The sequence below is a fragment of the Carettochelys insculpta genome, chromosome 13 (assembly GCF_033958435.1).
Source record: "Carettochelys insculpta isolate YL-2023 chromosome 13, ASM3395843v1, whole genome shotgun sequence".
Taxonomy (NCBI): Eukaryota; Metazoa; Chordata; order Testudines; family Carettochelyidae; genus Carettochelys; species Carettochelys insculpta.
In genome coordinates, this window is record NC_134149.1 from 13,550,312 (window position 1) to 13,575,821 (window position 25,510).

General features: G+C 43.0%; 1 protein-coding gene across 3 annotated transcripts; it reads right to left on the reverse strand.

Moving 5' to 3' along the window:
* Window positions 1–3,670: 3,670 nt before the first annotated feature.
* Window positions 3,671–23,753, reverse strand: LOC142020237 (A-kinase anchor protein 17B-like). 3 transcript variants are annotated; one of them, XM_075007920.1, is made up of 5 exons: window positions 23,734–23,753; window positions 14,742–15,522; window positions 12,898–13,028; window positions 10,290–10,527; window positions 3,671–8,714 (listed from the first exon to the last, which is right to left on the reverse strand). In XM_075007920.1, exons 2-5 carry the CDS (start codon window positions 15,507–15,509, stop codon window positions 7,164–7,166), a joined length of 2,688 nt encoding a protein of 895 aa, XP_074864021.1. In that variant the 5' UTR covers window positions 15,510–15,522; window positions 23,734–23,753; the 3' UTR covers window positions 3,671–7,163. The 3 variants fall into 3 exon arrangements, with proteins under 3 accessions (XP_074864021.1, XP_074864020.1, XP_074864022.1); XM_075007919.1 differs by lacking the exon at window positions 23,734–23,753 and adding an exon at window positions 22,941–23,169; XM_075007921.1 differs by lacking the exon at window positions 23,734–23,753 and adding an exon at window positions 17,399–18,394 and having other exon boundaries at window positions 14,742–15,400.
* Between the last annotated feature and the right edge of the window lie 1,757 nt (window positions 23,754–25,510).

Consider the following 25,510-nt stretch of genomic DNA (forward strand, 5'->3'; position numbering starts at 1 on the left):
TGCTCTGGCACCAGAGCTTGCCCGGCACCAGAGCTCCATTGGGCCTATTATTTCCTTGATTGAAACATAATGCTGGTTAGAGTTCAAATTTAAAAGGCATGATTTTGACTTTCATACACTCCATCTCCCAAATTAACTCCCCATCTTCATGCCATCACTTCTTGGATGGGAGAGCCTGAGAGTTCAGTGTGTGGCTGCACATAAGAAGCTTTGGAGTAATAATCGTAAGTTGTGTAGAAAAACATTTGCATTTGGCACACGTCACTAGAGGGGATAATTTCAACATGCTGCAACAGAATTATAAACTCTTCTAAATGGTGGTGTACATAAGAACAAGGTGTGTGACTCACATCCTAAGAGCATAACGTACTTTCCATTAAAAGTGGTTTGTTCTGGGACTGGATGCAGACCTGAGTTACTCCTTATAGCATGGGTGTCCAACCTTTTGGCTTGCCTGGGCCACACGGAGTGAAGATAGTCTTGAGCCGCGTACAAAATATATCATATAGTTAATGTATATAAATCACATAATAATGTTAAAAGTTTACGATCTTGTGGGGCCGCATTACTAGCTGTCCAGGGCCACAGGTTGGACACGCCTGCTTTGTAGCGTTACACAAGTCACATGATGCCTGTGCTTCAATTATACCTATAAAATAAGAGAGGATACTTATCCTCATTACACAAAGTGCTTTGAGGACATAAGCATTTAAGTATTGTGCCAATGCAAAATGGATGCAATTCAAAGAAGAAAGGAGATTTGTAAGAGGTCTCGCCTGAGGCAAAAGCTCAATGCTGGAAGTATACAATGTTGAAATGGGGTAAAGTCCTGCTTTCTAGTAAAGCCAATGCCTGTTGTAAGAAATAGGGATGTTAGAGTGGAGGGGAAGAAGAGGTGCATCATAAAATGGCATGTTTTCTGTTGTGAAGCACAGGCATTGGGGAAATGGGTAAACTAAATCTGTATTTGCTTTGGCTTAAGCCACTTTTCCAAGCCTCCCCTGCTATTATGACTAAGCAGAAAGTAATACACCAGATAATTTAATATATTTCATACTAGAAGAGTCAGCTGGTGTTGCTTGTGACCTTAAGTTGATTTTTGGTTTTTTGGAAATAAAATGTGCCTGGATCTCTTAAATCATTGCTCAGGGGAGGATGGGGCCATTGGGAGAGAGAACTACCCCAGCCTTCTCTCATTGCAGCAGCTTGGGGCTAAGTGAGAAGCACCTCTCATGGCTGGTGCACTTTTCCCTCACTCCCTGACAAAGGCGAACCACCAGCAATCCCATTCCAGTCACAACCCACTTACCTGGCAAAACCAAACCCTGACCTTGCTTTAAGTTATAAGGGGAAGCTGCATACCGAATTTGGTGGTCATCCTCTTACCATTTAGGAGTTCTTGAACAAACACACTCTCTCCGATCCATAGTAGAAGAATGGCATCATATGCAGAAAAGCAGTTATTGAATCTTTCTCAATCACCCTAGTCTGTACTGTTAGGGAATCAGCAGACACTTATGATGGGCATGTATTATACTTAAAACTGTAGAATTCTGGAAAAAAGAAAAGCCTTCCTCGTCTTCTCTTCAAATGGCCTTGTTTCACTTCCAGCTGCTCTGTAAGGTTCCTAATCCAACAAAGGTTTTAAATCTGCCCCTTGTTCGTCCTGTAAATACACCTTACTTTGTGTAAGAGAGTATGGTTCTGTCATGAATGCTCACAGCAAAAGTTATATAAGCAGTCACACAACACTGAGGCGGGGCTGCAAGCCTAGATGTTTATATGCGTTGTTTGGCATGTTGGGATTTAAAAGAAAAAAGCGCATGTGCACACACACACACGATACACCTAAAACCTTATATTGACTAGACCTGCCAGTACATCTTGCGCATATGAATTCAATTTGTAACCTGCTACCTTTCAGCATTTTGCTCCATGGGCTCTTGTAATGATGTAGGCCAGGTGTGAAACCGGTTTATTTGTAAAATCAACATAATGTGACAAAGTGAATCCAAAACAAAATGTATGTCAAATGCTACCAGTCATGTGGAAAGCACCTGGATTATTTCTCTCTTTTTTTTTCTACTGCCCAAGCCAATGCAGATGACGGTAATTAAATCATTGTTAACAGCAGCTGATCAAAAAATCTTGCCGGTCATTTAGATACAAGTGGGACAACTTATGTAATGTTTTGACTAGGAAATGAGTACTAAATGAGAACAACTGCCACAACCATTATTAGCCTTACTTGCTAGATAAAACTAAGATTTTCCCTTTTTCAAACAATTGTAAAGTTGGTGCTTTTTCACACCTCTAGACCTTTTTTTCCAGTACCACAAGGCAGACATGATGGCTTTACCTGGAAAAACAAAGGTAAAGGTTAAATTCTATTTATATGGATTCACCTATCTTGGAGCCATGTTATATCATATCAGAGCTAGCACAAAAGTTAAAAGGAAAGGTCTCCTCAAGCAGAGTATAAATACAGTGAAAATAATTCTTAGATCATATGTCTTTGTTTTAAAATATGCAGTGGTGTTGTAGCTTTGTCAGCCCTAGCATAATAGGAAAAAGTGGGTAAGGCAATATCTTATTGTATGAACTTCTCTTGGTGAGAGGGACAAGCTTTCGAGTTTATACAAAACTTTTCTTTAGGGCTAGGAACCTAAGCGTTCACAGCTGAATACAAGGTGGAATAGGTTTAGCAGTGACACCTTGAGCTAGATTCCCAGACCTGAGGGGTCTGTGCAAGTCCAGAAACTCATCTCTCACAAATAAAAGTTGGTCCAATAAAAGATATTACCTTACCCACACAAATTCATTTTTAACCCTATTTTAATAAAGACTCATTTATGGAACCTGCTGCCTTGCTGTACCAATATGCAGCAACTGCTGTCCAAGAAGGTTCTTTACCGGTTTGCAGAAGACAGGTTCTCTCACTCCTCCTGTAGCTGAGCAGCACACTAACCCTTTTTGTCCTTTAAGTTTGTTTAACTCCCTATCCCAAATCAGATTATTTACATTCCAAACACATTTGGTGGTTTTGGTATATGACTAGCTCTATTTCAAAGTAAGTTGGGCAAGTAGGTAATAGGCTTGGTTCATTGCCACTTCTAAAATAAGGCTGATATCTTCAGTGACTTTACCCCTTCCGGGTTTGACCTTAAGTACACCTGAAGCACAATCGATTAGCCAGGTACCATGTAACAGGTATTAGCTTTAACCTGGGTTATGACCTAGCTATCACGTTTCAGGCAGCTATCCTAAAATGACTTATACCTATGCTTAACATGACATTCAGTAGACCAATTGATACAGCATGACGTCTCCCAGCATGTAAAGTTAAACATGTAAATCTCTGCAGGATAAGTAGCATGGCTATTACAGTAATAATGCAGAACACTCTGTTCTTAGGGCAATGCTGAATAGCAGAAACTCCACATGACTACAACGTGAGATGCAATCTGGACCTGAATGCCCATTTTATAACAGGAGTACAAGTATTCTAATCATTTCATGCAAATGTCTTGTGGAGATTGGAAACTCTCTGGGGATAGGCCATCTTTTTGTTCTGTTTATACAGCTGACTGGAAGCCTAATATATTGATAGGTGTGAATGCTATACAAATTAACAAATGATATGGAATTATGTAAGCAACTGTAGTGCCCATGTGATCATTAGCAACCCAAATATTACTTTTCATAGTTTAATATATTATACATTAACATTTAAGAGCTTTACATAAAATAAAAATACATTTTATTTAACTTTGATAATTAAGACATAAAATCTTATTCCTGAGCAACATCAATATACATGTTTAACCAGAAAACAAACTTTTTTTTAAGTTTAAAAGCAAATTGTTAGAAAATTCTGTAGTTACTTTACAAAAGCCATGTAAAAGCACATTGACCCATGAAACAAAAATCATGCTGAACAGTCTGAACTATGGAGGGCTCAGGTAATGCGTGTCTGAGAAAAAAAAAAAGTGAGGGAACTTAATAATCAGAAAGCCATCAGGTGGGAGCTAAACAGTGCAATCCATAAACTCCTCAGGAGAGAGTTTACTGAAATGTCTAAAGTTATTTCAGATTTTATTATGATGAACTAAAACAAATCAAATTGGCATTTTTAATTTTAAAGTGCACACATTACATTTTATTCACCTATTTGTTTTATCATCTAAAAATTTCAAATTTAGGATTTGCTTGTTTGGAAAGGAATCTAGGTGGTGCAAGAAAAGTACAGAAATCCGTATATTTATTTGCCTTCAAGTAGTATGCCAGCAGGGTGTAAAACCATCAGAAAGTTACACTTAAAGAAATACATACTTCCAATTCTAGAGAAAGTGCCACTTCCTTACCTGTAAGTGTGTGAAGTAAGTAATGCAATATGCACCTAAATAGCCGTTTCAGGATCAGGAAAAATGTTTACTTTTTGTTGCTGTAAGTATTGCATAGAGGAAAAACACTTATGCCACTACAGTGGAACAGAGATATTTACATGGTAAACAACTGCAATAGTTGAGCTTCATTACAACTATATAAAACAACAAGAAAGGGAGCATAAGTCTTCCAAAGTATATCAACAATATTCTCAGCAAGAAGTTGTCTTCAATCAAAAAGGTGTCTTATATAACAGTACTTTGAGTAGCAACAATGTTACTGATTACCGCGTACCTGAAAAAGGCACTCAACATACTTCTCAACTTCTACTTTATTAGAGCAGAGGTTACAAACATGAATGATATGCTATAGAATGAAGGCAGCTACGTCACATTAATTTAATATTTTGACACATAATAAATAAAGCATTCTAAAATTAAACCTGAAACAGTAAGTATGTTGGTCTAAATTCAGACCAGCACCTGTTCCATTTCCATCTACATCTTCATGGGGGACTTTATCCAAGAGTAGCTGTAGTGATCTTCTAAACAGAGAAAACTGAATAAATGTAGGTATTAGTCCAACCTTCAAGTCTGCATGTTCACATTATGTCTCCATGCAGCAGAAATTTATAAAAGTTAGCAACATTTTGCAACCAAAGTCTTCTCGGGGAATTCTCTGTATGCTACCTTGAACTAAGTAGCTGTCTCACTGCCTGTGTCTCCAGAAAGGCTGATCTTAGAAATCCTGCATGCAATTTTTACCCTGTATTCAAAGTAACCTGTCCTGGTGATGGTCAGCATGCTGAAACCATCTCCTTTCGTTGTTCAGTCAGGAGCTTTGTTTGGCATATCCTCACTCAATATCTCAGGCGTGCTGAAACTAGTGGCACTGTTATGATTTAGATCAGCCCAAGAAAATGTCAAGTTTTCTGGCTCATTCCTAGAATTTTAATTGAACACTGAGGAATTTCCTCAGTGTACATACCAGGGTGTGCTTTTTTCAAATTTAGACACACACACTGCAAGTTTTCACCTTTTTTTTCTGGCAACTGAATTTCAAGGTTGCCATACCCCACCCTCTTGCCATCCCATCAGCTTAACAACATGACCAAGGAGGCACTTTGAATGTACGGTTACTAAAAAGGTATTCCATCTAGGTATAAGTGGTTTTGTGCACAATCCATTCAACTCTATAACAACAACTAAATATCAGAATGGAAGTGTTTTATGGCTCCCTGCCCTGGACTTATCTGGTGCCACTCAAGAGGCTTCAACCCATAAAACTTCAAAACTCAGCAACTGGTTCACAAGAACTTCTGTGTCGTGCTCTGGGGTAACTTTTTCGTCTTATATCATATTGATGCCAAATCCATAGATTCTACTTGTGGAGCCTGTACTAGCTAGATTGTTTCACTGTCCTACCACTCCAGCACGCATTAAAGGAGCCTAAATAAAACAAACTATTGTAGACTGTAATCACTAAAGACCTGGCCTTACAGTTCACTCCTTAGAGCCATATAAAAGGCCTTTTTTGGGAAGGAGGCTTTTTATGAGCAGCTTCAAAACCCCACTGCCATTAGCTAGCAACTGCTCAGCATTCTCTTTTGGGTTCTGCCCCACAGACAGCATCAGAGTATGGGAATGTCTAAATTACCAGGAAAAGGACATCCTCCAACATCTGCATCCATCTCTTTCCTCAACATTAATTTCCTCTCATCTCCTGTAGATAAGGAGGGAAAAAGTTATTTGAAGGACTTTTTCCCAGAAAAAGATATTGGGGTGTTGCAGCCCTATGACCACTATGTAGCAAACACCTAGCAGTCTGAATTAAGAGTCAAAGGGAAAAGCCAAAAGGGAGAATTATTTCATTCCTTTTGGGAGATCAGAAGGCCAACTGTGCACAGCTTTCATCCCCACGTGTGCTGCACGCTGTGGTCTTTCCCAGTTAAATTTTCCATGGTAATGTGTCTTTTGTTTTAGGAACTGGTCTTCAGACTTATACATATTTTCCTTTCCAAAATGTGATGCTGTGGTGATTGTGCACAATTTATCCCCAGTAAATCTCAACAAGTGAAACAGAACAGGCATATATTTGCTATTGTGCATGAGTTCAAGACAGCTATATTACCATCAGGGGGCGGGGGGCAAAGATACAGATACTTTGCAGCTTTTATGTCATGCTTTGCAAATCTTTCCCTGCCAAGAGATGACCACAACTCGCCCAGCTCAACAGGTGGGAATTTTGATGGCAGTGATTGGGACAGCCCCAGAAGTCAGGGGGGAGAAGATGCAGAGCAATGTAGGATGACCCTTCCTCCTCCACAGGCTCTCATCCATTGGCCAGCTAGAGGATAATAGGCGCCGATTGGTCCCTCACTCTGCCCTTTTATTAATTTAAACTTTAGTCCAGGTCCTGGGAATCCTCTTCTTGCTCCACTTCAGCAGCAGGATTTCTTAGGTTCCCCAGGTCCAGGATAAAGAAGAATTTCAGTGGCTTCTGCCACCGTGATAAGCTGCACCAGACAAAGGTATTATCTCCAGGTCACTTCTCCCCTGTCCCTCAACCTGGCTGTTTGGGGACCAGGCACGGTCCAGTCCTCCACCCCAAAAGAGTGTTGCTGAACTAAACAACTGTCAAACCTTTTAGATATCAGCATCTCCTTGTTAATGACTTCCAACAGTTAGGTGAGCTTGACTGCCAGAGCGATTATGTCAGTAACCATAATTTTACACACACTCCTTAAACCTGTCAAAATGAGGTACATCACCTTGGTTCTATTTCACTTCCTCCACCTCACCTGTCCTTTGGTGAGATGCTTGAAGCAGAGAGGTACCAGCAGGAGTGGCATCTTTTGATGATGCTCCCATTACATGAAGGGTTTTGAATTTCATCTTATGGTGGAACATTTTGCTACATTTTCTTTGTATCTTTTTTAGAGACTCCAACTGTCTCCAACTATCTGTTTCAGAGAAGCTATGTTCATCGGGTAAAATGTTAGGGGAGGACTTTTTTCTTTTTTTCTTCTTTTTGTGGGCATTTCTTGCCTCCTCATTGGATTTCCACTCACTTTTTTGCCCCTCGTGTCTCAATTTACTACTACACCTCTTGTGTGATTTTTTAAGCTTATGTTTATGCTGCTTTGTCAAGCCACCATGGGTAGAATTTGAACAGAAACTACGTGTTTTGGATTCATTTTCTGGATAATGTTGACCTACATTTTTAACACAGACAAGGAATTTTCTCTCCATCTCGCTTGCAAGAGAGAATGCTTTGTTGCCATCTCTGTAAACATCTTTATATTTTCTTTCTGTTCTTTTTGCTGAGCTGCTAAGTGCCTCACTAAAGTACTCAGAATCACTACTGATCTCTTCCAATAAATCCTTTAATTTGTGTGCAGAGTCTGAGAATCTGCATAGTGGGACAACGTCTCTTCTGTTGTCTTGTTTGGATTCTTTATCATGACTAGTATTGGTGCCTCCGAAAGTATTATTAAATTCAGCATACGGTAAATTTGCAAAGTCAAGTGAGTCATTCCACTCTACTTGGAACTTTTTTGTAAACTCTCGCGCATAGGCCTTGTTTTTTGAAACACTCTGTGTGGGTTCAGATTTCTGAATCGTGATCTCCCATCTATAATTATCATCCCCACTACAATTTCCCTTGTCAGGGCTTTGTGAAAAACTCATTTCCGTAAACTGTTGCCCATCTGTGTTCTTCAAGTTGATTTGGAAGCCATGCCCATAGTCAGACACTATCCTCTGCCACCAAGACTTGCTGATAGAGTTTTTTGGCTCTAGGAAAACACGTGCGTAGCTTGGAGTTTGATAATAGTTTAATAAATAATGTATAAACTCGTCAGTTTCATAAATCTTTTGCTTTTTGCAGTAACCTGTACCAGATGCTTTTCCAGAGTGTGCTGTATTGGGAGGAACACAGTCCCCTCTCTCAAGGGATTGTATGACCTTGCAGTCTTGAGTAACTGTAATCTGTAAAGACCCAGAGCCAGACGAGCCGTACTCATCCTTGCCAATTACTTTACCAGTGTTTGTTGCTGCAGATGAGTCATTTAAGATAGTCCTCACAAGATGACAAGGTGATGCAGGCAGATTAATTGGCACCTCTTCCTCACTAAAAAATGTGTTACCCGTTTGGAAGAACTGACTTCTATGCTTTTTCTTATTCTTCAGTACTGGGTGTAGAAGATAATGGGATTCCCTCTGCTCTGTCTGTGTGTTTTGTAACTCTGTCTCTGGAAAGGAATCTGTCCTCACATCTTCAGGGTACAGCACGGGCTCCACTTTTTGGTTGGTCAACTGTACAAAAGCCTTCAAACAAAATCAAAGAGAAAATTGCAACGTGAATATAACAAACAAAATTTTTACAGAGAATCTATACTGGACCTATTGCTTCTAACTCTGACCATAAATCATACAAGCTTCTGCAAAACCTGAGGATACTAATTAAGTCACAGGATTGAGTCCTTTATTAGCTAGAATATATGCTTTCCAATAAAAGTCAATAGGTATCTTACTGAGCTAACCTTACTGCTTTTACCTGATTTGCACCTACGACAAAAATCATTTTATTCACCCACTTTAATTATGACATTGCACCACCTTTGCTATTTTCTCTGAAGTACTGTACTTCTGTAAACTTTTGTAAATTCTCTTATCTAAGAATTATTAAATAAACTGCTTTAAATGATACTATTTTGTAGCAGCAGTGGACATGATTAATAGTAAACCACCATCCCAAGTGGTGAAACCAAGGGATGAAAAGGCCCTACATCTCACACCAAATCTTTTTTGTGCACTTCCTTACCCTTTAGCACGGTTTAAGAAACCCATACTTTCTGCACAACTTAACATGTTTTGCTGCCAGCTAATTTTAAAGAGCACAAACTCACACAGATTGGTTGGTGTGGCCTCTAGCTAGTACTTTTTGATGGGGGTCCCTAAATACTGTAAAAAGCAACAAGGGTTGAAAAAATCCCTTTGAGAGAGGTAGGTAGCACACTTTCCCTGTCAGGTGATGGAGCCTATGTTAATTACTGCAATATTTTAAAAAGTTTGTAGTCCACGTAACTAAGAAGATGAGCTTTTCAATGCAAAGCAATGAAATGAGCATAGAGACAAGCATCTCCAGTACTGCCTCTCCTGCTCTGATTTTCTCAAAGCATCAGCAGAGTGAAACTGACAAAAGCTAGCCTCACTTTGGATATGCTGCAGTCTGGGGGCAGCCGTGAAAACGACAGGATTCATTTCAATTTGACTCTGCTGTTGGGGAAGCTCTGAGCAGCAATGGCCCTAGCTGGAACTATTTAGTAGACAAGAGGGCCCACAAGCAGCAGAGACTGTCTTACAGGATCCTGGGGCAGGGTTATAATAGAATTTGTCAAAACAAAAAGCAGTCAAGTAGCACTTTAAAGACTAGCAAAATAGTTTATTAGGTGAGCTTTCGTGGGACAGACCCACTTCTTCAGTGTCCCACGAAAGCTCACCTAATAAACTATTTTGCTAGTCTTTAAAGTGCTACTTGACTGCTGTTTGTTTTGATAGTGTATAGACTAGCACGGCTTCCTCTCTGTTACAATAGAAATTGTGTGTGTGTGTGTGTGTGTGTGTGTGTGTGTGTACACACTCGTTCAAACACCTTTTGTTCAGAGGTCGATACAAAAGATGAAGCCTCAAGCAGGGACAAAATCCCAACACCTGTTTCCCTTATGGGCACACGCAAAGAAGAACTAGATTAGGGGTCTGCTATCAGGCTTTGTTAGCATGTTCAAAACTCCCAGTTATCCCTCTCATCAGCCTCTAACCATCAGTTAGTTGTCTGGTAAATTTTTCAAGCTCTATTAACCATCCTTTAAAACAGAATATTTTTTTAAAAAATATTCTTACTTTTACTCGGCTTAACAGCACTGTAAGCAGCCTTATAGACTCCACTCTTCTCTGAGCTAGTAGATACTTCCTCTCTTCCCATTCAGGCATATTCTCTGGCCACTGCTCTTCTTCAGCTGTTACCTTCTGCTGCTTTCTTGGGCGTTTCTCATCCCGATCTATCTGCCTGTGTTCTTTCCTCTTGAGTTTAGCCTTCCTTTTTCTTTCTCGACCATTTTTTTCATCATCACGTCTTTTTCTAGGTAATTATTAATATGTGACAATTTAGATGACACTTATTTTACATGTTACCCCCTGGAGGGTGAAAAGTAGGATTTTAGTATGCTAACAGCAAGTGACTCAATGCTAGGAATCTATTTGCTGCTCTGACCAAGAAATCCCCATGCCTAAGACGGCATGTTTTGAAGTCAAAGATATATAATCCATATACATCTAATAGATGCAGAGAGTTAGGATAGTTTGAGTTTCTCTTGAAATCTCTTATACACTTAAGACACGTCTAATAATAATCTGTCTCTCCAAGGAACACAGATGTTGTACATGTTACAGTCTCTTGAAGGTCAGAGCTAGACAATGGTTTGCCCCTTTTCCCTTCAGTGTCTGCTAACACAAATAACTAAGGTTCACAGATTTTTGGGCCTAAACCTGCATTCCTTATGCAAGCAAAAGTCTCTTAGATGTCATTGTGTAGTGATGAAATATTTTAAAGAAAAGTTCAAATAATGCTGTTATCAAGTTTGATGATAAGATTTAAAGGTACTACAGTAAACTAGCTAGAGTTAGCATTTCAACTACTGTTTCTATGTATATACTCATGGAATACTTTCCACTGCCTATGGAAGTAAAAACTTAGTTAAGTCTGATAGTTGTTTAGCTACATCTGACAACCCTGCCTTCAAGAGAACAGCAAAGAGGGGGGATGCACTGATCAGTGCTGCTTGGAGAGATCCACTGTAAGCATGTGGAATCCTGTCACGTTTTCTATACTGTATATTAATTTTATTTCATAACGCAGCTAGGCTGCATTGCACTACTTTGCTGTGTTCCAGCAATCAGGAAATAATGCTACAAACAAGATCATAAGCCACCAGGCTTCCTGGGTTTCCTCAGGTCCTTTCCAGACCTATATTCCTAGGATTCTATGACTGAGGCTTGGTCTACCCCAGATCTTGCAGTCAACTGCAGATACAATTCTAGCTATGGCAATTGTGTAGCTAAAATTGACATTTCTGCAATCAACTGTAATAACTGTCGTCACTGAGGGAGGTTGACTGGAACATTTCTCCTGTTGACCTCCCTTACACCTTGCAACAGCAGGACTACAGGGTTGACTGCAGACCCCAGAAAGATGGATTTTGCACATCTTCACCAGACACATGAAATCGAATCCAGGAGATCGATGCGTTGACCCAAGAAGTATAGACATATCCTAAGCATATATCCAAACTGACAGTAGATTACCCTCTCTGTTAAAACTGCTACAATAAGCTGTTTTGCTGCCTTTTCCAGCTGGAGCACTTATTGTTAGAGCTTTGTTGAGGACCACTTTTCATAGAAACTTTGAACACCACATTTCTGTAGTCATACGTTCAACTGCTAGAAACATGACCAGGAATATGATTTGCCACCTTCCTGGGCTATTTATTGATCTCCACTTTCAATGCAGAAAAGACTCCTTGGCTACGTCCACACTTAGAGGAAACTTCAAAATAGCCATGCTAATGGCCCTTTCGAAGAATACTAATGAGGCGCTGAAATGCATAATCAGTGCCTCATTAGCATGCCGCCAGCCACGGCACTTCGAAATTGCCGCTTTTCACTCCCGCGCGGCTTGTCCAGACAGGGTCCTTTTCGAAAGGACCCCACCAACTTCAAAATCCCCTTATTCCTATCAGCAGATGTCAGCAAATAGGAATAAGGGGATTTTGAAGTTGGCAGGGTCCTCTCAAAAAGGACCCCTGTCTGGCCGAGCCACGCGGGAGAGAAAAGCAGCAATTTTGAAGTGTCATGGCCAGCGGCATGCTAATGAGGCGCTGAATATGCATTTCAGCACCTCATTAGTATTCTTCGAAATGGCCATTAGCATGACTATTTTGAAGTTTTCTCTAAGTGTAGACATGGCCTTTAGGTTTAAAACAAACGTTTACCAGGAGTTTGATAGATTATTAATATGACTGAAAGCAAAACAAGTCATGAACCTGTAAGAGGAGAGATACAATGGAGGGAGCAACAAGAGTACACAGTGTTTTTAACTGAGAGGGTTGGCAGGTGTCTAGACAGCTCAGGATCTCATAGCCATTCACAATCCCATTTTTCTGTGCAGTGTGTAGGTCTACTATTCCTCTCTGAATCTAGTCTTCTTTATGTGACACCAACATAATTTAAGCTACTGTGCTCTTTTTTTTTTTTTTTTAAAACATCATATGAATTAGACGATATTCAACTTTCACTTAGAATTCTCTACCTTGTCTCAATTTCTGTACTACCCTTAACACCATCTAAGATCAGGGGCATTGTATTGGGTGTTCCTCTTATGTGTTTTTGTGGAGAGCAAAACACAGAAGTGAATTTAAAGAAAGCAGAACATTCACTGAAACAAGACTCTCACCTTGCAGCTTCCTCTTCCTCTCTCTCTTTTGCTCTTTTTCTTTCTTGCTCTAGCTCTTGCAGCTTTTGTCTTTCCAGCCTTCTCTTTTTTATTGCTCCTTTGCTGAAATGTTTGGTTGTATCAAAAGTCACCTGTTCCAGGAAAAAGGAAAAAAACAAACAAACAAACAAAAAAAAACCAGAATCAGAAGGCAGGGTTGTTCATGAATTATACAAACATCACAAACTTGTCAATTCACCCTATTCACACAAATAAAACAGAAACAGATTATGCAGCTTAGAAAGCCTCTAATCTATTTCTGCACAATTGTATCTGAAACAGGAGCATTTCTTTCTGCTACTTTTAACTGAGCAAACTGGAATGTGACTTGCAGAATTCACACTATCGCCTGTTCTCAAATGTTACTATAAGAATTACTCATAAATGTTACCTTACCCCATGCTCCTAGGGGCTCATAAATTGTGACAATACACCTCTGAAGCCTTTAGATGACCAGTTTTGGGAGTGGAGGCAGGACATTTTCAGTGGAAAGTTCCCAGCTATTGGAATTCTCTCCCTCTGACAGACCATCAGAGCCTGAGTTCACTTATTTTCAGTTCACCAGGTGAGCCTCCTCTTTTTGGGCAAGCATTTGCTTGACTACAGACAATCAGTTGATTACAGTTGGTTGGTTGGTACAGTGGGGGAGGGTGTCTGCTGAAAACCGTTTAACTCGGTGTGATGCTGGAGGCACACTAAAAGAAAACATCCAAGCAAACAGAACTTCTCCCATCTGGGAGACCAAGGCTTTTGGAGCATGATTTCTAAACTGTTGTCTAATCACTGCTACCTATTCAAGAATCATAATTTACCCACTTTGTGCTGAGCAAAAGACGTGGAACTAGGCATATCTCAGTGCCTAAATCTGACTTTTAGATGAACACTGCTAAGCAGCAAAGAACTTTTGCAGGCATGCAGATCTCTGGTTTTCTTTCAGTGTAACACAGGGTATGCCCCCAAACAAATCTGTCCTTCAACATTATTCACTGTATTCACCTCACTCAAAGCACGGTGCCAAGAGAAGCGAGGACACATCGTGCTAGTACACAAGTTTAAAGTGACTCTGGACATATTTTGGTAAAAGAATAGAAAGTATAAAAAGGCTATTGTTGACACGGCTTTGAGTTTATCCCTGTAGAAACCAATGCCTTCAGCTTCTCCAAGTCTTGACTGCATCCCTCTCAGCTCCAGTGCCCATCCAGCTGAGTCATAAACCTGTTAACTTTTTGCTTTTATTTTACTAATGGAGAAAAAGATTTCAGAAAATTAACAAGCAATGACTTTTTTCCTAGGTCAGTCAGCTTGAAGGACTAAAATCATTAAAATCCAGCTTGAGAGGTCAACAATACTCAACCAAGCAGCAAATCCATATAAAATTTCAGCCTAGTGACTGGCTCACCTGTGAGCCTTAGCTCAGTGAGGACAGCCCACCAAGAAAAATCACAGCTTTATTTGCTAGGTGGAGAAGTATTTAGATGAATAGTGGCTAGAGCCATCCATCTATTCCCTCTCCCAAACAGCAGCACTCCATGTTTAAATTCCCACTTATCACTTAAATATTCACACTGGCTAGCAAAATAGTTCCCAATTTCTCAATCTCTTTTAAAATTTTTCAGATAACAATAATGTCCTTCATAGCTGTCTCAGCAGCGAAGTCCTAGTTAGGTGAGGGAATTTTATATTTTTCTGCTTTACCTTTTCTGATATTTGACTAAGACAGGGCTGCTATGGAAGTTTTTTATGGTAATTTTGGCAGTATCAAAATAATTTTGGCAGTATCAAAAGATATAGCCAGCAATGCTTACCTTCATGTTACATGCCAGAGCTTTTCCATCATCCCCTTTAAACATCAGCTTCATTCCCCTAAGTGATTCCATAGCTTTCACAAAAGCCGTGTACTCTTGGTACTGGACAAAAGCTTCAAATGTCTGTAGACCTCCAAAACTGAAGTTATTTAAATTTCCTCCCACCGTTTCTTCTCTATAAGGGTCAAGCATAGGGATATCTATGTTCTTGATCTTTCCAAAGCTTTCAAACACCACTCTTAAAACATCTTCACTTGGCTTTTCACTATTTGAGCCCTTTCGTGCAAACCATTTGCATGGCAAACCTTCAAAATAGATGCAATCAGGAATATCTGCAGTTTGCTCAGTAAGCTCTTCATTCGTAATCTCTCTTTTATTCAGGTAAAATGCCCACTCTTGTGGAGTTGGAAAGTCAGCATGTGCCTCAGTGGCCATCACCTTCAAGTCATCTTTAAAACCATTCAGTTTTATTACCTTCCCATGCAGCTTTTCCTTAAGTGTGAGGATCAACCTTTTAGTTTCTGCCTCTCCCTCAAATCGAATGAAATCCTTAGTGCTCTTTGAAACCCTAACTGTAGTAAATTGGTCTGGACAAATCATGTTCTTCAGCTTGTCCATCACTTCCCACTTAGAGAAAGACTGAGTAGCTTCTGTATGTTCTGGAAACATCACATTGATAGTCAGTTTTGCTACCGGTTTAAGATACAGATGCTGAGAAGCACAGAGCTCCGTAGCTTCAGAATTATCATACACTACAGTGATTGTCATTGTGTCCAATGCCCTTTAGAAAAATAATTAAAACCATGTTAAGCTAAAAGACATGAAGTAAAAGGCGTAAAAATAACCTGTAGTGCAAAATTTAAGTGACACACTTGGGAAATGATTTCATGTAATATTCAGGAGAAACTACTAAGAAAAAATTACACTGTAAATGTATACTAGTCTATAATTTAAATTATAATGCAAATAAATTGCATTTGAGTAAATATACATAGTAAGATGCATGATCAAGAGATGCAAACTCCAGCTTTTCCATCACCAAACTAAAATAAAAGCAAGAGTCAACATTTTACTGCACCATGTCTATCATCATCTCACGAGAGATCCAGTACAAACCACTGGAATACACTCTCCCGGATCTGCGTACAAACTGCACCGGAAGAAGTGAAAAATATTAACCGAACAAAAATGTCATTAAATACATTCCTAATACCAATATTCTTTGCCTGTTAAAAGAAAAATGCAGGCATCACTTGTACTAAGTTTGATAAATTACTAAATAATAATTTGCTCTATATACATTCTGACCACGTGTAAATTAATGACATGTAAGAGCAATGTGACACAATTGCTGGATGTCCTGTTCTTAAGTGGTCTTGTTTCCAATGGCCAAGTTTTAACATACTTAACTGAAACATGTTAGCAAGAACCTCAGCTAGGATTTTGCAATCTTTATCAGGGAAGTTAGATGGTAGTCTATCCATCATTCAACGTCCTTCACAAGCACATGAATCAGTGAGATAAGAAGAGTTCTTACATTCTGTGCTAATAAGTTATCCTTCACTGCTTAGTCATAAATGTAAAGCAAACTAGTTAACTGTTCTAGTAACCTTCTGTGGAATTCCATCAAGGCCAGAGTTCTGAACATGTTTGCACAGACTAGTTTGTCCTCAGTTCCTTCCTTACCTAACTGAATCTTCTCTACTCACAAAGGGGAAAAATAGGGTTTGTTGTATGGCTGGTTACACCAACTGCTAAGTCAACCTAAAACTTTTTTAAATCTATAATTTACCTTAAAAGTAAAATGGGAAATGCTAATTATCTCTTTACAACTATAAACGTACTGAAGCAGAAAGCAAGGAAAAAATACTGTTTTCCTGACATATATCACAATGCTTATATTTAAACACATAAACCTTTCATTGGGTAGGAAATAGTACCAGGGACATGCATGGCTGATTAAGGACTGAGAAGAACCATCTAAAACCTGAACCATTAGAGGTAGCTCTCAGCTCAGTACAATTTAATACAGGTTGAACCTCTCTAATTCAGAACTCTCTCATCCAGCAACATCTGCAATCTGGCATGATTTTAGTTAGCCAGACGACTGCTTATCATGGGTGTGGCCAACTTTCTCATGATCCCATAAAGTTTGTTTACAGCCACCAGTCCTGGCTCTCAATGTTCTATGCTGTTATTTAGCTGTAATTTACCCTTAAATGTTTTCTAAGAGCCCAGCGTGCAATGGAAGTGTTGGTAATGTGCTAGACAATATTGATCTCCCATGGTCCAGCGAATTCTCTTGTCTGGCACTGGTCAGGTCCCCAGTGTGCCAGAAAAGAGAGGTTCAACCTGTAACTTATACTCAAGGCTACTGTCTATTCACATAAGGGAGATCTATCTCATATTGTGTAAATTCAGATTCAATGAACATGTATCATCATCCATGTGGATCAATCCAGAAATCAATATTAACAGCACAAAATATGTTGTCCTAACTGAATTCCTGAGAGTAATGGAAACTGGACATTTATACGCAGATGGATTTTTATATGCTATTTATAAATTTAAAGGAAACTTAATATTGATAGAACCTATCTCTGACAAGAAAGAAATGCTATTAGTCAAGCTCTAGACCTTAACCCAAACAAACTTACCAGATAAACCACACAATCTTAGAGAGTCTGGAAGGACGGGTTTGAAGTAATGCAAAAGCAGATGTCAACAAGAAAACACAGCCTGGTGTGAAGAGACTAGTGAATAAATCATGAATAACATGAGCTGACAACTAAGGCCGCTATTGATAAAAAATTAACCTTGGATGTCAAAATGAGGTTAATACAAACAGGATAGGTTGGATTGGACTCTGAGGAAGTATGTTTTAAACCATATCCATAAATGTCCCCCTGCACTTTACTGGAATTTAACAAATTCTGGCTGCAATCTCTTCTAAAATATCTATTTTAGATGTCGTCCCTTTACACGCAACACAGTTATGTTGATCTCTCAGTTTTCATCAAGTATTTAAGTGGCTAGAAGCTTTCAAGGAAATTTTAATCAACTATCTCATTTCTAAGACACCACAACCCACACATGCAAGGAAGGGGGAAAGAAAACCGGAAAGCAGAAAAAATCACCACCTATCCCTTATGACAAAAGCCAGCATGTGATCGCGTATACAGGTAAACGGGTCCTGCTACAGTTTCAAAAGAATTTTTTCCTGAACCACTATCTGACCAGAGATATGTCTCAAACCAAGAGAAAGATATACACCTCACAAAACTGTACAAACAACATTCTAAACTCCCAACAGAGCGTTATGGCAGAACTCTTCCATACAGCAATTATTCTGGGGTGCCTTTTTGCTTCCCATTAGTTTGTAAATTTTGAAAATGATGTGGACTTCCGTGCAAGGAACAGTTTAGTGAATCAGAGTACTAACAAGAATGAGGTCTTGAATTCTCCCAAAGAAGTTAGCATGAGGCCCTGGTCTTGCAGGTAAAAAGATTAGTATTTTCATGAAACCACAGTTGGAGCACAGAGACGCTGAAGCACTGTATTGCTGCTACTGATGAACTTCTCAAATCAGAACTGACCACAGCTTTGTCAGACAAAGTTAACTACATAGGGATTCATCTCTGAAATTAAAAGTATACATAGAGAGTGGATCCCATTCTTGTTAGAAGAGCCAGGATGTTCAGTGTGTAAACTACAACAAGCAAATACTGCTGGTGCTGTTCAGAGCTGTATTAGTCCAGTGTTTACTGAGACAAAGTACTATCTTATGTCAGTCTGCTACATCTTGCCTTGGCACACTCTAATTTTCACAAGATTAAGGTATAAAATTAAGCTAATAATCATACAATCTAGAACACTAGTGCATAACCACGCCATTTTTCCAGGAAGTGCAATGTCAATAAAACCTCAGAGAAGTAAGGCCATGTCTACACTTGAATCGTCTGACAACCTAGAAATGTCAACTAGAGGTGTGATTTTTCCATGACATTTCTATACCAGCACAAAAATGCTTTTGTCAGTACTTTGTTTCATTCACTGAACTGCTATAAGTCATACTATCAAAGAAACTTTGAGGATATAAGCTACATTTTCACTCGGAGGATTTACTGATATAGGTATTCAAGCAAAATTTTAAGTTTAGGTCTAGTCGGCTAATTTTACTGAAAATTGAGTTCCTGCCCAAGAGCTGTTCCAATTCTTTATAGGAATAGACTTATGAATAATGCAACATAACTAGAATATACAAGATACTTCATTCATATGAGGTATCACTCGAAAGATTGCAATCTATTGAATGTGATTATCCCATTTATATGCATGTATTATTTTTGTACATCAAGTCAGGAATACAGAACTGTGTATCTGTAATTGCATATCTGCAGCTTTGAGTCACTTCCACTGATTATACTTCAGAACTGTGATGGCCCATTAGCAAGAGACAGGAATTAGCCACCCTTCTGACATGTGGGTCAGCCCATGAAGTAGGGACGCAGGGGCACAGTAGAGACATGCAATCATGTCACCTGATCCTGGGCTGTACTTTCCCATGAGAAGCTGGGAGGCAGGGTCCAACTGAAACAAAGGACTCCCACCTTAGAAAAGTCTTGTTTGAGAGTGGAGAGTAAGGTAAATCAGGTTGGTAGTTCTCTCCTGGGACCCCACGGAAGATGATTACTGGAAACACCAAAGACTGAACGTGGGAAAGAGTGGAGCCAGAGTGAAAAGACAGCCAGTCTGTGTCGAGATTATTGAAATCACATCTAGGGGTGAGAACTTGTGTGTAACAAGTTCCCTTAGTGTATTAAGCTTTGTTTGTGTGTTCTGTTTTATTTTATTTTGTAATCTACTTTATTCTGTGCACCCTTATGGCCACTTAAATGCTATCTTTATACATAATAAAATCACCTTTGTGTACTATAAACCCAGTGTAACTAACTATTACCTGCAGGGGGCAAAGAATCTGTGCATCTTTCTCTTTACATTGAGAAAGAGGGTGAATTTCATGAGCTTATCGTGTCTGGATCTCCATACAGAATAAAACAGATCTACCTCGGGTTCAGCTCCGAGAGGAGTTGTCTTTTTGAATGCTGGGAAAAGGTGTTAAACTGCGCTGCTTACAGTATGTGTGTCTGCAGCCGTAAGATTGTGACCTTGTCCCTGTGTCTCAACCAAAGCTGTCTGGAGAGCTGGGTTCAGCAAGGAAGGGTAACAGGGGAAGCAGGCTTAGTGAACAGAAGAATGGCCATACTGGGTCAGACCACAGGTCCATCTAGTTTAGTTTCCCATCTTTGGAGAGTGGCCAATGCCAGCTGCCCTAGAGGGAGTGAACCTTCCCATCACCCATTTCCAGCCTCTGAGAAACAGAGGCTAAGTGCACCATTCCTATCTATCATGGCTAAACCATTCCTACCCATCTCAACACATCAGGTGACAGTCCCAAGGGGGGGGGGGTCCAACCCATCATATGAGTATCTCTGTTAATTGGGTCAAACACTATTTTCTTTAGGTAGTATACAAAAATTGTAGTTTTTGGACACTCATTCATATGTACCAATGTACAAACAAACCTGACTCTTCTGTTGGGGTCCTAGCCCACATCAGTACCATATATAAACTAGTACTGCAGGAATGTAGCGTGGCTCAGAGGACAGCATGCTATACTGGGCCTCCAGTGACCTTAGTTTTACTGCCAGGTGGCCTTGGACAAGTTACCTCATGTGTAAGGGGGAAATGCAGGGATAACACTTACCCACCTTTTTAAGGTGCTTTCATGCAAAGTGCTAAGACAGACCTATCTGGGGTGGCGTATGATATTTCTAACATTACACAGAATGAGGGTTTTACATATCTGCTACCACTTCTGAGTGGTCTAATCACTGAGGTATGGGATATTCTGATACCTGTTTGACTTAAGCAATCATCAAGACAGAGTGAAAATGAGCCTGGTGGTCAGGGCATGGAGATGGGAGACCACAAGATAGGGGTGGGCAATAAGCACCCTATGGGCCAAACACAGTTTGCCAGGCTTAACCACTGTCAGGCTACCAGACACTTATTTACCTGAGTATCCTTGGGTGCAGGTCCCACTGGCTATGGTTCACCATTCCAGGCCAATGGGAACTGCAGAAAGCAGTAGCCCAGGCTGCAGCTGCAAGTATTTGCAGATGCTGAGGTAAATAAAGTGCCTCGTGGCCCACCATGAGCTAACCCTGACAAACCATGTCCGGCTCTTGGGACGTTTTTGGCCCACCCCTGCTCAAGATCCATTTCCCTTTGCCCAGCCAGGCTTTCATTATATAATCACAGTGGAATACCATCAACAACAGGAAAGCCCCCACATCAGAATATCACACAGACCAGTAGATCAAATATTCTTCTGAGAGGTGGGAGATCCTCCTCAAATTCTTTCTCCCCCTCTGACAGAGAAGAACACATTGGTGTCCCACATCCCCAGTGAGAGCTCTAACCGCTAAGCTAAAAGCTACAGATGAGTACAGCATTACCACCTCCTCTGTAAAGACTCTGAATGGAACCTGATTTAGCTGGAGGCTTCTAAGTCACCTACCAGCTCTCTTCCCCTGGTTTGTGAATATGGCAGGAGGTACGAGTCTGCCTAGAGGGACGCAGCAGAGCAAATGCCCACAGGCAGAAACTTGGTACATAGGAAACTTTTACCTTGACACTTTCAGTGCTGAGTTTAAGGACTTACGGTGGTTGGCAGGAAATTGGGGTTAACGATGGAGCCAAAACAGGGACTTAGATGTTTATGCCTGATACTTAAACACTCAAGTACCTGGGTGGATCTTAAAGGACAAGAGGAAGAAGACTGCCCGAGAGAGGGAGAAGTTGCCTCACCCACAGGATGCTCTTGCACCAGGGAGAGAAAGGACACACAACCTAGCAATGTAAGCTATTACATATTTCACTGTAGCAGCATGAATTGTACCCAGTGAGCTTAATTACTGGCACGTACAGGGCTACATAGGTTGTGTGCGCTGTCTCCTTGGTTTTAGCGTGATTTATCTCTGTATTCTTAATGAGCCTGTTTGATTTTCAGCTTGTTGTGAAGGAACATAATTGTGGTATAGCCATTCAGGAAAGAGCATCCTGACCTTTTGTGAGAGACGACTGGGGAAAAATCAATACCTATTCTGGAGCACTCCACAGAGAAAGAAGCTAAAAAATGCAATCCTGAAAAGGTATGGGAAAACCTAGCTGACCACAAGGAACAGCACAAAAAGGGTAAACAAAACTGCAAATTAAGTCATATTTTTAGATATGGTTTAGATACTGTGGAAATGGGTACTAACAAAAACTAAATTTAGTGTCAGTCATGGAACAAGTCAAAATAACTCCCTCCTCCACCACCATAAGGAGTTCATCTGGGGCACTGGAGTTGCCAGAAGGATTCATTTGATGAACTGTTTCAGACAAGAGAGCTCAATGACAGAATTGAGGCCCCTACTGTAACCAGTACCCCATACCCATGCCCTCAGCCTCCTCCCAGAGCCAGCAGCCCTAACTCCCTCCCGAACCCCCACCATTCTTCTTGAACACCACTCACACTCACCTGCACCCCAAACTTGCTCCTGAACCCCAACTGCCCTTCCAGAGCCAGCACCACAAGCTCCCTCCTGTACCCCAAACTGCCTCCTAAACCCCAAGCCCTAGCCCTGACCCCCTTCCTGGAGCCAGCACCACATAACCCCTCCTATACCCAAAGCTCTTGCCCTAGCTCTGAGCCCCCTTTCAGAGCCAGCACCCCCTCCTGCCCATGCCAACACTCAGCCCCCCATGGCTGGAGTCCCCTCCTGCACTCAAGCTCCCTCCCAGAGCTTAAACTTGACATCCCCTCCTGAACCCCAACCCCCTGCCACAGGCTGAGACCAGTGGCCCCTTCCACACTGCAGACTCTTCAGACCCAGCCCAGCAGCCACACACAGCCCCAAGCCTCACCTCCTCCCTCCCACCAAAGCAAGTGAGACCAGGGGAGAGAAAAGGAGGTAGGGGAGAAGCACAGGGCAACACAGCGAGGTGGAGCATCAGGGAAGGGACATGGTAGAGCATATGTCGCTTGTAAATTTCGAAAGTGATCTTGGGCACAAAAAGATTGGAGACCACCGTGCTAAGGGCAAGTATTGTTGGACATTTTTGTATAGGGATTAAATAGATCCTCTTAACTGGGCTTGTTGCATGATAAATAATATCTTGATCCAACAGGACAACTGTCCAAATCCAGCTTGAGATAGCAGGGACCCGAAGTCAGACACCTGATCACTGGCAAAACGTCAGTCATCACAGTCAGCAGGTCCACGGCAAGTGTCCACAACACACACCAGGGACAGCACCTCCAGGCGGACAGGTCAGGGACCGGGACTCAGGGAGACTGAAACGCCCTAGCTGGGCTTGCGGCAAAGGAACCCAACAGCTTGCGCGGCCAGTAACTGCGGCTTTCACCCCCCAGCCGGGGCATTTCGCGCGCCCACTCACTTCAATCACGCCACACACACTTACACGACCACGAGTGAGAGTCACCCCTAAGAACGTGGGGGGGCTCTGCCTGGCTCTCCAGACACCCGCCCCCCTGGTGTCCGAGCGGGGGCGGCCAGAGGCAGTGGCGGGGGGTAAGGGCCCCGGGGGCGTTTTCCAGCCCGGCTGCCTCCGGGGTTACTCCGCCGGGACAGGATCTGCCCGGAGTCGGTGGGGGGGGGGGGCAGGACCCCGCCCCACACAGCCCTCGAGTTTTCTCCGGCGGCCTGGCCTGGCCTGGCCCAGGGCCGCCGCTGGCCTCTCCCCACCCGCTGAGCAGCAACCAGCAGCCCGGGAGGCCTCGGCGGGGCCGGGCTGCCCGCGGCACACGCCGATCTCAGCGCCCTCAGCAGCCGGGGCCTGCCCGGCTCTCGCCCAGCCCCACCGCTCCCTCGCTCGCCACAAGGGCGGCCCTGCCCGCTGCCCCCCGCGCGGCCGCTCTTACCCTCAGGCCGCCGCTGCGCCTGCCCCCATCCCATCGGCCGCATGCACTTCCGGTTCGCCCGCCCCGGGGCGGGGCCGCCCGCTGCTCACCCGTCAGTGCCGGCGGGAGAGGGGCGGGGCGAAGGGCCTCTGCCGGGCTGCCGCTAACGCCGGGCGGGGGGAGTCACCGAACTGTGCTCCTCAGCCCCGGGCAGGCGGGAGGGAGGTGATAGGACAGTACCTGTCAGACACTGGAGGCCTGGGGGGCTCAGGCAGGCGGGGGGGAGGTGATAGGACAGTACCTGTAGGACACTGGAGGCCTGGGGGGCTCAGGCAGGCGGGGGGAGGTGATAGGACAGTACCTGTAGGACACTGGAAGCCTGGGGGGCTCAGGCAGGCGGGGGGGAGGTGATAGGACAGTACCTGTCAGACACTGCAGGCCTGGGGGGCTCAGGCAGGCGGGGGGGGAGGTGATAGGACAGTACCTGTCAGACACTGGAGGCCTGGGGGGCTCAGGCAGGCGGGAGGGAGGTGATAGCACAGTACCTGTCAGACACTGCAGGCCTGGGGGGCTCAGGCAGGCGGGGGGGGAGGTGATAGGACAGTACCTGTCAGACACTGGAGGCCTGGGGGGCTCAGGCAGGCGGCGGGGAGGTGATAGCACAGTACCTGTAAGACACTGGAAACCTGGGGGGCTCAGGCAGGCGGGAGGGAGGTGATAGGACAGTACCTGTCAGACACTGGAGGCCTGGGGGGCTCAGGCAGGCGTGGGGGAGGTGATAGGACAGTACCTGTCAGATACTGGAGGCCTGGGGGGCTCAGGCAGGCGGTGGGGAGGTGATAGGACAGTACCTGTAAGACACGGGAAGCCTGGGGGGCTCAGGCAGGCGGGGGGGAGGTGATAGCACAGTACCTGTAGGACACTGGAGGCCTGGGGGGCTCAGGCAGGCAGGGGGGAGGTGATAGGACAGTACCTGTAAGACACTGGAAGCCTGGGGGGCTCAGGCAGGCGGGGGGGAGGTGATAGGACAGTACCTGTCAGACACTGCAGGCCTGGGGGGCTCAGGCAGGCAGGGGGGAGGTGATAGGACAGTACCTGTAAGACACTGGAAGCCTGTGGGGCTCAGGCAGGCAGGGGGTCTGTAGGGGGTATGTAGCAGAGTCAGGGTGGAAGTTTGGGGGTAAGGGGTAGGAGTATGGGCTGGGGATTGAGGTGTGGCTGGGCTCAGGGGGAAATCAGGGGTTGGGAGTGCGGCCATGGTACCGACGGGGCAAAGGGGACCAGGCTGCCCAGCACCTGAGCTCTGGGGCTGGAGCCTGTGGCCACTATGGCCACACTAGTCAGGGGCTGCAGGTGTTCAGGCCCACTGGGATCTCAACTCCCCCCACATTCCCAACTCTTTATGATGTGGGGCAGAGGGGAGGTCATCTGGTCTCCTGTGGAGGAGGGAGGCCAGAAGAGGAGGGTTGGACCGCCTATGTCCAGCACCACCAGGGGAATCTTGTCCCAGTATGGAGAGTCCCAGGCAGCCATGCTCTTATGCGTTTGCTGCACCAGCTTACTTTTACCTTTGATACCAGTGACCCAGGATGGCCAGGCATGAGAAGCTCCAGAAACCTCAGTGAGACCCACAGGGCTCAGGAGGAGAGCAAGCATCAAAGGTTTTGCAGATCTTCATGGGGGTTTAAGGCACACACAGGATTATGCCCCAGGAGAGCTGAAACAAATTCCATGTCTTGTATTATACCCGTGGTCAGAGCAGATGAGCTAATGGCCTTTCTGGCTTTTTAATCTGGGA